This window comes from Monopterus albus, unplaced genomic scaffold (genome assembly GCF_001952655.1).
Source record: "Monopterus albus unplaced genomic scaffold, M_albus_1.0 scaffold18.1, whole genome shotgun sequence".
Classification (NCBI taxonomy): Eukaryota; Metazoa; Chordata; class Actinopteri; order Synbranchiformes; family Synbranchidae; genus Monopterus; species Monopterus albus.
In genome coordinates this window covers 2,652,642-2,665,215 of record NW_018127898.1, presented here as the reverse complement: position 1 = coordinate 2,665,215, position 12,574 = coordinate 2,652,642, and the positions used below count along the sequence as shown (strand labels likewise).

Here is a 12,574-nt window from a genome sequence, read left to right as displayed (position 1 = left end):
AAAAACAATCTTTTTTGCATCACATGTTTTTAAATTAACTTTTCTTTTTACAAAGTAGTTTGAACCACTTTTTTCTAAGTAGTTTTAGTCAATGGGTAGCATTGCTGTAGTTGAGCTTCTGCCAGTGTAAAGTAAATTGTAGCTAAGTAAACATGCAGCCGGGAACTGTTAGCTTAGCAAAACACAAAGACTGGAAACAATGGGACACAACTAGCCTGTGCAAAGCTGAAAAAACTTAGAAAAAAAAAGATCAACTGGACTTGGTTTTAGGTGACCTAAAACCAAGTCCAGTTGATCAAGTTGATCTTTTTTCAGCTTACCATGACCTGGATGACTGAGAATCTGCACGGACATGTAGCCTGTGCAAAGGTAACAAACCTCCCCGCACCTCTAAAGTTCACCAATTACAGTGCTACATCTCATGCGCCAAACAAGCAGTAGAGATCCAGGAGGTTATGTGAATAATTTTTACAATTAGTTCTTGTACAGTAAAGTGTTAGAGTTTAGAGGTTCTTATTGGCAGAACTTGTTAGATTTGATACATTTGTCCCCATTTGCAGTCTTTATGCAATGCTAACGGTGCTGTATTAGCTTCATATTTACTGTACAGACACAAGAGTGGCATCAACCTTCTCATCTAGGTCTCAAGCATATTTCATGAAGTGCTTAATTATTCATTTAAAATGTTTTGTCCTTTCAAGTTAGGAAAAGGGAAGTTTGAAACTAAAGATATGTTTGAGAAAAGGTAACAGTGTCTGCTGCTGGCAGATAAGCAAAACCATGAAACTGGCCACTTCAACATTTGCTAAATGAAAACAAAGATGAAATTATGTACTCACTGGGGGCTGTCATGAAGTTCAGTAGCACAACACATACAGTGCCTTGCGAAAGTATTCGGCCCCCTTGAACTTTGCGACCTTTTGCCACATTTCAGGCTTCAAACATAAAGATATAAAACTATTTTTTTGTGAAGAATCAACAACAAGTAGGACACAATCATGAAGTGGAACGAAATTTATTGGATATTTCAAACTTTTTTAACAAATAAAAAACTGAAAAATTGGGCGTGCAAAATTATTCAGCCCCTTTACTTTCAGTGCAGCAAACTCTCTCCAGAAGTTCAGTGAGGATCTCTGAATGATCCAATGTTGACCTAAATGACTAATGATGATAAATAGAATCCACCTGTGTGGAATCAAGTCTCCATATAAATGCACCTGCACTGTGATAGTCTCAGAGGTCCGTTTAAAGCACAGAGAGCATCATGAAGAACAAGGAACACACCAGGCAGGTCCGAGATACTGTTGTGGAGAAGTTTAAAGCCGGATTTGGATACAAAAAGATTTCCCAAGCTTTAAACATCCCAAGGAGCACTGGGCAAGCGATAATATTGAAATGGAAGAAGTTTCAGACCACTGCAAATTTACCAAGACCTGGCCGTCCCTCTAAACTTTCAGCTCATACAAGGAGAAGACTGATCAGAGATGCAGCCAAGAGGCCCATGATCACTCTGGATGAACTGCAGCGATCTACAGCTGAGGTGGGAGACTCTGTCCATAGGACAACAATCAGTCGTATACTGCACAAATCTGGCCTTTATGGAAGAGTGGCAAGAAGAAAGCCATTTCTTAAAGATATCCATAAAAAGTGTTGTTTAAAGTTTGCCACAAGCCACCTGGGAGACACACCAAACATGTGGAAGAAGGTGCTCTGGTCAGATGAAACCAAAATCGAACTTTTTGGCAACAATGCAAAATGTTATGTTTGGCGTAAAAGCAACACAGCTCATCACCCTGAACACACCATCCCCACTGTCAAACATGGTGGTGGCAGCATCATGGTTTGGGCCTGCTTTTCTTCAGCAGGGACAGGGAAGGTGGTTAAAATTGATGGGAAGATGGATGGAGCCAAATACAGGACCATTCTGGAAGGAAACTTGATGGAGTCTGCAAAAGACCTGAGACTGGGACGGAGCTTTGTCTTCCAACAAGACAATGATCCAAAACATAAAGCAAATTCTACAATGGAATGGTTCACAAATAAACATATCCAGGTGTTAGAATGGCCAAGTCAAAGTCCAGACCTGAATCCAATCGAGAATCTGTGGGAAGAACTGAAAACTGCTGTTCACAAACGCTCTCTATCCAACCTCACTGAGCTCGAGCTGTTTTGCAAGGCGGAATGGGCAAAAATTTCAGTCTCTTGATGTGCAAAACTGATAGAGACATACCCCAAGTGACTTACAGCTGTAATCGCAGCAAAAGGTGGCGCTACAAAGTATTAACTTAAGGGGGCTGAATAATTTTGCACGCCCAATTTTTCAGTTTTTTATTTGTTAAAAAAGTTTGAAATATCCAATAAATTTCGTTCCACTTCATGATTGTGCCCCACTTGTTGTTGATTCTTCACAAAAAATTACAGTTTTATATCTTTATGTTTGAAGCCTGAAATGTGGCAAAAGGTTGCAAAGTTCAAGGGGGCCGAATACTTTCGCAAGGCACTGTACACACATGAGCTGGTTCATTATAGTTGTGGAGGTTTTGAGCCGTTATCCTGCACCACACCAGCAACTAAACCACTGCAGCCAGACCACCAGTGTCCTCTGCCTGTTTCTGCCGGTCCAGCCTGAGCATCCTCTCCTTTCTGGAAACAGTATAGGAGTCATCATCACATCAACCTTTAGCCTTAAGCTTCCTCTAGGGGAAAAAAAAAGTTATTTCATCATTCGTCATGTGGCACCAGGGTCCAATTCTGTGACACTGATTGAGACAGAAGAGTCAGAGCAACAAAGTTCACCTTCAAAAAAACTGCCTAGCACCTCCCTGCCATCACAATCCTTTCTCCTGACCCTTCTGACCTGTGGAAGGTCTTATGCTGTTGCCATGGCAACACATTACTGTGCCTTGTGGGTTCATCTACCCTGTATCAGCACCCCCTTTGTCATCATCCAGGCTTATCTGTGTTGAAATGTTTCAGTGGCCTTCTGTGTGTGTGTACATAGCTTTGTTTTGTAGCTGTGCGAAGATGCACATCTGAGTCAGACAACCCACAGGTAGCGTGTCCCTGTATGAGGATGAATCATCAGTCGTCATCAAATCTGTGTCGACAATGATAACCCATTACCCGTCATCCTGATCATCATCACCACCATCATCAGCCCTCTGGGTAGTCAACATCACTCACACAGTGTGTGAGGAGAATCTCACCTGACCTCCTCTTGTCCCGCATTTAGAGTGGGCTGAATAATTGATGCCTTCACCAAGTAGAATGGGAGAGATGGCTTTATGTGGCCTCCCTCCGTCAGGTGTTTCCTGCTCCAGCACTAACCCAACTCCGCAGACCGTCACCTTTAGGTAAATTTTTGATTTTCAAAAACTGACTATGATGGAGTGACAGATAAGGTGCGGTCAGGCTATGGTGGACCATAAGACAGTGACCTTGGAGGGGACCCAGTGGCTCAGGGTAATGATGGAGGGGAGCATAAGTAGGTAAGAAAGACTTAGAAGAGTTGAGGGAGAAATGGTGAGGGAAAAAAAAAAAACAATCTGGGTAACAGTCAGCAAAAATATGACCGAGCTCAGAAAAGACAAAGGGGACCGCTGCAACAGAACACAAAGTGCTGGCAAGGACAAAATATGGGCAGTGAGAGAAAGAAAAAATTAAATAAAAAACACCCTAAACACCAAACAGGTAGGCTTCCCAAATCCAAGGCCTAAGGCAAGCTCAGCAGCAGGCTTTGCCAACAAGACACACACACACGCAGAGCACAGAGTCTGTGACCAGTGCTGACTCGAAAGCATGGTGTAGGGCTGACAACAATCCAGCAACTGAAGAGAAAATGTATGGAAGGCAGCATATGAAGGGTGAAAATAAGGAGCAACAGGTGAGTGGAATTATCCAGATGATCTGAATCTGCCACCGATTGGCAGTAGTAAAGCCAGAGAGAGAAAGGCAGTGAAAACTAGGAAATTCCTTTCAAAATAAGAGTCTCTAGCAGGAAGCCTGGGGCAGAACATGACAGCTGAATTCAAACTTACACAAAATGAAGTGCAGTTACATCACTGAAAACTCAGTGCAATGTGAACATAGAGATTAGATCAGCTGACACACAGTGTAGAGACATACTCAGTCACTTTTATGTCAGTACAAATGTCTACATGGTAGAAACAAGTTTCTGTATGTTTCAGTCACCCATGCTCCTCTCAGACTCACCACTGATAACATATATAATGCACAAGCAGTTTTGTGCAAAGCTCTGTCTCACATATGTACAAACACACACAAACACATGCGACAGCATCCTGCTTGTCATCTTGGCTTTGCCTGTGAGGGAGCGCGAGCATGCTATCGCCTTTCACCTTCAGATGGAATGACACCTTGGGGAGTGTTGACAGCATGGAGGCTAAGCAGGCGAAGGTACAAACCAAACACCTTCATGTGAGCAAAAAGTTAAAAAAAAGACCTGCTGGGAATTTCTATGCCTGTTGTTCCACCTGGGGAGGTGGAAAAGGTTGCGAGAGGAGAGGAATGACACTGAAGACAGACATTACAAAACAATGTGTCCCTGCTGGGTCGTTCAAATGAAGGCTGAAGCACTGATTTAGGCATGTTTTAAATATTGGTTTATATAGAATCAAATTCAGCTTGAGTGGAAAGCAGCAGTACAGGAGATGGACATACAGTCGACCTGCTCAGCCAGATGCCCCTGCTCTCAGTTCAGTTCAATTGGATTTCTGAGAAAAAGCATTTCCGTGTTTATGTGAAGAACAAATACTGTTATGTCTTGTCTGCCTCTAGTTGGTATCATACTCCAGCTTTTGTCTTGCCCTCTGTAACATCACTAGATACATCAACAGTACTGTATGTCTGAACAGTATATTCTATCATTTCTCTGGCTTGTTAGGTTTCATCTCTATTAATCTTCACTCTGTCGTCACATCTGGACAAAAGGCTGAATCTGTGAGAACAAACCTCATAGAAAGAGAGCCGTAATCAAAGAGAAGGCCGTGTTTCTTTGTGTGGATGTGTGTGTTTTTTTTGTAGTAGGTCAGACTCTCTGTTTACTGTGTCTGACAGCGATATGTCCAGTAGATATTTGGCAGACAATGGCAGGGAACAATGAGAACGACAGGCATAGTTACAGTATAAAAGAGGTCTGAGAGTTCCCAAACTTTACTGTATGTCCCGTTATGAGAGGAGCGTGTGAAAGTGTGTGTACCAGTGTGTGGATGCTGGACTGTTTTTTACTTGACTCTTCATAAGGTAAGACAAATTTGTATCAAATGGATTTTAGATTACATATTATTTTTAATCAGCTGTGCAGTAAGGTTGCTAGCAGGTGGAGAGTACAGGGCACAATCAAAAGGTAATAAGGGAATTTTTTAAAGTAAAAATGAATCACTTGGAACTTGACCTAGGTAGAAAAAATATTATTTCATTTGATTTGATACTGACCACCTTTGTATTGGTAGCTGCTAAGATGAACCTGGCTCCATCCTGTCACCTCACACTGCTCCTTCTGCTTGTTGTAAATCTACCAGGTAAGGAACAATGGCATCTTAGAATACGTTTAAATAATGTCTTTTCACCCTTTAAACCTCTAATCACACATGACTGACTTCATATGTAAGTTAAAACTGGACCTTATGATCTGATTTTGTTGTAGAGCAATATGTCATTTATGAATGTGAATTTTTGACACAAGCCTTTGTGCCTTGTTGTGTCTGACCCCATCCTCTCTCTTTAGGTGTGTACGGAAACAGAATCATTGGTGGTGCAGAGGTAGCCCCCTACTCCACCAAGTATCAAGCCTCTCTCCTGTACTTGGACTATCACTACTGTGGGGGCATCCTCATTCAACCTCAGTGGGTGGTGTCTGCTGCCCACTGCTGGAAACCGTGAGTTACTGCAGTTTGACACCTGTGGCACTCAAAGTGAGGGCCAGATTTACTGAACATCCACAGATGTGGCAAATGATGCACCTTTCAAATCACAAAGCTATATAATACAAATAATGTTATAATTATCTGGAACAACTTTTATGTAATTTTGAAAGTAGTGCTGGATGGTGTGATCAGTAGTCAGTGAACAAACATCTTGACCTTTGTCTTGACTGTGCTCTTGTAGGAATCACCTGATCCAAGTGGTCCTGGGTGAGCACACTCTCTCCACAGTGGAGGGCTTTGAGCAGGTGTTTAATGTGTCCTTAATTGTCAGGCATTACCAGTACCAGTCCTGGACGTTTGACAACGATATCATGCTGCTTAAGGTAAGAGATGAATGAGGTATATGACACAGGACTGTGGTTTGATGCAGACTATAATTTGATATAGACACTGTTATTTGGGGCTTTACTGATTCCAGACATTGATGAGTCTGACCTGCAACATGACCTGAGGCAGACTAAATGTCATAAAATAAGCATTAAAATGCACAAGGTGTTTCATATATAGCTGTGCCAACACTGACATTCGATATAAATACTAGTATCGCTGTCTTCCAGTTGTCACAAAGATGTGTCATGTTAAGGTAAACACAGATGCAGTTCATGAAAACTAATGATCAAGCATTTAACTATCAGTGCTTATTAATAGGCACACCCAAATTCAACATAAAGGGTTACTCCTAATATTCAGTATTGCATTCCCACAAAGTTGGGAAACTCACAAGAGACAGATTTTATAAAAGAATGGTCACAATTGAAGCAGCAGAGACAAACATATCATAGTATCGGTCAAATAAAAAAAAAATCCCATAATGCACTGCAACTTGTCTTTTCATTAGACAAGTTTGAAACATGTCTAACAGCCAGCTGCGGAAGAAGTATTCAGATCCTTTAATAAAACAAAAAGTACCAATCCAGTGGTGCAAAAATACTTTGTTACAATTAAAAGTCCTGCATTCAAAATCTTACTCAAGTAAATGTACAGAAGTATTACCAAGCTAAATATACTTAGAGTGTCAAAGTAAAAGCACTCATCGTATCAAATGGCCCCATTCAGAGTGTCATACAGTAAATGATTATTAGTTGTGTTGCTTTAGTGTGTGAGCAGCACGTTGGTTGTAAGCGTATCTTGGACAGTTAATACCCCATTCACATAAAGACAGCTCTGTCAATAATTCTACTGTCGTGTATAGAATTAATTCACAGGGAGAATCACTGCAGTGCCAATCATCATTTATTGAACAATATATTGTAACGTGAATTCAGAGGGAGAGAAACAGAATCACCTGGAGTTGTGGATCTCTGCAGAGTTTGGGGTCTTTGTCTGTCTTCTGAAGTCCCCCAAATGTACCCACACGCTCGTCAAGTCTGAGTCCATCTTCTCAGCCTTGCAGCTGATTATATGGCTCTCCTACTTCTTGAACCTCCTGCATCATGTCAATCTGGACATCTAGCGGGCCCCCTCCCGCGGTTCTGGGAAGCCCCTAGAATTACTAGGAAACAGGACGCTGGACCCCATGTTTATGCAGAGGATCCTCACAAAAGTTTATCTCTGACCATACTTAGCCCTGTGGTGGTTAGCAGTAAATCAGACTCCAACAGAAATATGTAATCAGACAGCATGTAGCTCATATTTGGTATCAGCTTGTGTGTGTGTGTGTGTGTGTGTGTGAGAGAGAGCTGAGTGGCCATTAAGTTCATGTGAGTTGAGTTTATGTAAGTGATCAAAATATTCCCTGTTTACTTAGAATATAGCTAACACTGGCCTAATAAGTATAAACTATATTAAGTTTGCTTTTACCACTACACTACTTAGAGTAAAAGTATATTTTAAAACAAGATTAATGCAGTTCTGGTATCACAATAATGAAAAAGATGATTTTACTAAATTCTTTAAAAGGTTAATCTGATCCAATCCCCTACTGAGCTTGTTTGAAATACTCCTGTTAAAGATGGGTGATCCTTTTATTTAAAAAAAAACCTAAGGATTAAATTTCAGACAGACTAAAACGACTAGATAAAGAAAGATTTTTCAGTAAATGATACATCATGTTTCAGAATCTGGTAATGTTTTGTGAGAAGTAATATGCAAACTAAGTAGCTATAGATATAAGGAAAATGCAGTGGAATAAAACTACAATATTTTTGCTGAAATGTAGTTAAGCAGAAGTATGAAAGGTACAAAACTGGTCAATGGTTATTTTCACAAAGCTGCTTCAGAGCAGTTTATAGTTTTTGTTTTATCTGTTCTTAGAATGTGTATTTTGTTTTACACAGTGTTTTACAGTATTTTTATGAGTCAACAGACCACACAGTAGGTCATTTTAAAGTGCAATAACCTCTTTATTCATGATGTACAGTGCTACCCTCAGAATTGTATTGTATTGTATTGTATTATGTCAACTGACTGAAGGATATGTTGTCTGCGCTTCAGTTGGACCGTCCAGCTATCATCAACAATAAGGTCGAACCGGTCCCTTTGCCAGCTCCTGACTCACCGCCCTTGGCCAACTTGGCCCAGTGCATAGTCAGTGGCTGGGGTGTGACCTGGCTCAACAGCTACACCCTGTCACCTGTACTCAATTCTGTGGATGTGAACATTTTCTCCAACTGCAAGTACTACTACTACTTCTTCAGGATTACGGACAACATGATCTGTGCTGGCTCACTCTATGGTGGGAAGGACTCTTGTCAGGTGAGGCATTAATTCATGTTTGTATTTGTGTGTGTGTGTGTGTGTGTGTGTGTGTGTCTATGTGTGTGTCTATGTACAGACCTTGTAAGTGATGACCAAAAGGCTGTGCAGGTGTGTGAGTGTTAAAGAATGAGAGATAATCATATACTTCCAGGTAATACTTCAGAGCCTAGTGTCATGTAAAACTTTCTGGGCAATATTTTATGGTTTAAATAAAAGTAATGTTAATCCTTTACTGTTTTAATTCTATTCAGGAACTGAATCTTGTTATCACTCTCAAACAGACTGAGAGTAATTAATTTTAGGGTTTTTTCTGCTACTACTAAAGCTGTGTTAATTGATTTTTGTCCACTAGGGGGCAGTCGAACAAGCTGTAAGCACAACACTGATATACTATGTATCACGTTATACTGTTGGCAAATGTGGTAATAACAGTATTTATGTGGTGTTGTGTTTCTGGCCACCTGATAAATTCACCTTATAGCTCTAGTTTTGTTTTCTTCACATCCTGAGAAAAAAAATGTGGCTCTTTAGTTGCTAAATATTATATTCAGGTGGCCCATTTTGTTTATTTGTTGACTGATGCTGTTGTTGCTGACAACAGGCGCCCGCTGATGTTAGACACAAGACTGATAATAGGTTGATATTGATTAGTGCAGCTTTAAAGGTTTTTATAACAAGAATTTAGCACAAAAACAATCACAAATAACAATCTTCAAATATTATCTCTGGGGAACCACTTCAAAATTCAGATTTTTCATTCTTTTATTTTACATTAAAATGTGTCACACTATCTGCACAAAACCTGTATAAACATTAACTGTTAACTTTTCCATCTTCAGGGTGATTCAGGAGGACCTCTTGTCTGTAATGGTAAACTTGAGGGCATTGTTTCTTGGGGCATTGGCTGTGCCTATGCTCTCTACCCTGGTGTCTACACCAAGGTCAGAAACTATGTTGGATGGATCAAGATGGTCACCCAGAACAGCTAATAAGACTAATGAGACTCTTTTTTTTTTAACAAACTCACCCAAGACTCAAGCATGAGGAAGATTTGAATGAATCAAAAAGAACCTAAAGCCCTTAATGGATATGTTTGTCTTTTATACAATATGAAGCTGCTTGGTAAAAATATTATCTGTATCATACATATTATCAATAGAAACAAGTTTAAAGCACACAGGTAAAACTTAATAATTCCCACTTAGTGAGGTTATCAGAAATAATAAATCAAGTGCAATGAAATGCAATTTGTATTTTAAAGTTACATTGTGAACATTACTGTGTTTATAGTGTTTTCCTAAAGTGATGTAAAACCATGTCACAGATTTTGGACTAAATCCATTTCAGAGATCATTTTGGTGTTTGAAATGTCAGTGTCCCTGCTGACACAGAGCTCAAAGTGAAGCTGCACTTAATAAAAATACATATTTTCAGAAACTGTGTCCTCTCTTTTTGGTTGACTATTACATTCTAATACAAAACAAAACAAAACAAAATGAACAAAAGCCGACAGGAATGTTGTTTTCCCACAGACTATTTTAGTCAGATAACAGTTCAGTGTACCCACCCTGTTTGAACCACATTTTTAATATGTCTGTACATGAGTTTTGGCAGCAACAAAAGTGCCTCCCATTGCCCAGTGACAGTATGGTGATATTCTAGGGAGTGATTGGCTAGGACTGTACCCTCACTGCCTCCCCTCTCTCCCCATTCACATTCAAAGCTGAGTTGCAACAGACATTCACTGACTCAGTACAGCTCTACAAATATTAAGGAGCAGGGCTCCCAACCCTTGTCTCAGGAAACAGTCAAGGAGCTGATCAAACAGTCTCAGGAAGCAAAGAAGCATGCCTACTGTCGGTACAGCAAATTCAGAGTGGGAGCCGCTCTCCTGACCAATGAAAACCGGGTGTTTACAGGTAAAGTACATGTGAAACTCTGGATTGTTGTATTGGAGTACATATTTGGTATAAGGTTTGAAATGAATAGGAATTGTACGCCCAGATTTCATTTGATAATCACAAATTATTTTAATCTACAGTTTTACTAATTGTCAAATCCTTAGCTTTTTTTTTAGCAAGTACAATTGAAAAACTCATGTTATTCAAAAAAATATATTGATAAAGTTTACTGCATTTCAAGCAGGGCAGAAATCAGAGCTCCAGTATTAAACTTGTGTTTGAGTAAAGTGTGTTCCCGGTGCTTCGTTGTTTGAGGTGTGGGGCAATGAGCAGAAGGTGAATAATCTGACCATTCTGATTTCCTTTTTCTTTTCAAATTAAAAGTATGTGAAAATTTATCATTTGCTGGATTGGAATTAGGTATTCTACACTATGTTAGTGATTACCTGAGGACAGACAGAACTGATGAGTTGACACTGATATAAACTCATAGTAAATGTTTATTTTGAACTTGTCTCTCTACTGCAAGATAACAAATAAAACCCCTGGCAAACAGTTGTGAGTGCCAGGACCCACTGAGTAACTATTTGACTAGGACAGGGGAAATAAACAACCTCAGGTCAAAGTTTGGTTTCAGCAAAGCAAAAAGTCAAAGTAGCTGATGGCTCTATTTGTGCCTCTGGCAGGTTGCAATGTGGAGAATGCATGCTACAACCTGGGTATATGTGCTGAAAGGACTGCAATCGCAAAGGCAGTATCAGAAGGTTACATAACTTTCAAGGCCATTGCAATTGCCAGGTACGTAACTTCCACATTGGGCCAATACAAATGCAAATCTGGAAAGTTTCAGAGAAGCCAGCATCCACTCATCCACTCTGGCCTTGCACAGTCAGCATACTAATCATGAGTCACTCTACTTGAGATCAGTCTCTTCTGCACGTCCTCAAAATTTACTGAACTGAGTCAAACCTCTGGTATTACTTCTCAAAAGTCATTGTCTAAGTGATGGTGAGTTGACAAACAAGTGAGGCAAGAAAGAGATGGCTGTAATCAATGTGCTGAAACTAAATGAGCATAATTTTTAACTGCGTGAGAAAACTGTATAAAACTGAGTACAAACAGGACAATTTGTAGCAAAGCAAACCATCTTCAGGAGACAATGGGGATGTTTAAAATAAGTATGATTATATTATCAAAGCAACACTGTGACATACTTCCATCGGTCCTAAAAAACAGAGGCTACAACATTATAACAGTTCATAACAGACTATGTTTATGTTATAATATACAAAACCTTTTCCCCATATATCCTTTGCAGTGACGTGAGTGAGAAGTTCATCACCCCGTGCGGTGGCTGCAGGCAGTTCATGAGAGAGGTATGATCTCTGCCTGTCTTGGTTTAGCGTATTTGGGAAGTTTTTTTGGATGGCATGTGGTATCAGCTTCTCAGCGGTGTAAATGTTATCAAAGGAGGTTCTGTTATACAAGACTGGTGGTAAACCATATTTCCAGTGTCCAATGTTTTTGAATATCTCTTGTGTTGTCAGTATAAATAACATTCTAGAAGACATGCTATGTGCATGGATTTACAGAAATATTTCTTCCCATTTCCTTCCCAGTTTGGGTCAGATTGGGATGTGTACCTTTCAAAGCCTGATGGCTCATGTCTGAAGATGACTGTGGATGAGCTGCTGCCCGTCTCCTTCGGCCCTGAAGACCTGTACATGGAAAAGGTGTTTGACATTGACAACAAGTACTGAGCCTGTGTTCTAGTATAAAATGCTCACGTGTTGGTTTTTATTGCACCATGACATGCACTGTTTAATGCACATGCATATCTGTCACATATTTAATTCACACTCTATATATATATATATGTACACACACACACACACACACACATATACATTCTGTACACTGTAATATTACTAAAGTGCAACTAATGGCCGGACTGTTAGCAGTACAATACACTGAGCCTGAATTGGTGATCTTACATGAACATACTGAATGCTGTTGTTGTTGACGGTAAAA

The 12,574-nt window shown here is 40.0% G+C and overlaps 2 protein-coding genes across 2 annotated transcripts; both read left to right on the top strand.

Annotated features, from left to right (window-relative positions):
* Positions 1 to 3,243: 3,243 nt before the first annotated feature.
* Positions 3,244 to 9,631, top strand: LOC109956129 (anionic trypsin-1). The gene is made up of 6 exons (XM_020593005.1): positions 3,244 to 3,353; positions 5,472 to 5,540; positions 5,747 to 5,897; positions 6,127 to 6,268; positions 8,379 to 8,639; positions 9,482 to 9,631. Exons 2-6 carry the CDS (start codon positions 5,480 to 5,482, stop codon positions 9,629 to 9,631), a joined length of 765 nt encoding a protein of 254 aa, XP_020448661.1. The 5' UTR covers positions 3,244 to 3,353; positions 5,472 to 5,479.
* Positions 9,632 to 10,242: 611 nt separating this feature from the next.
* Positions 10,243 to 12,406, top strand: cdab (cytidine deaminase b). Its single transcript, XM_020593229.1, has 5 exons — positions 10,243 to 10,287; positions 10,396 to 10,561; positions 11,230 to 11,341; positions 11,862 to 11,919; positions 12,163 to 12,406. The coding sequence occupies exons 1-5, from the start codon at positions 10,243 to 10,245 to the stop codon at positions 12,301 to 12,303; spliced, it is 522 nt and encodes a 173-aa protein (XP_020448885.1). The 3' UTR covers positions 12,304 to 12,406.
* Positions 12,407 to 12,574: the final 168 nt, after the last annotated feature.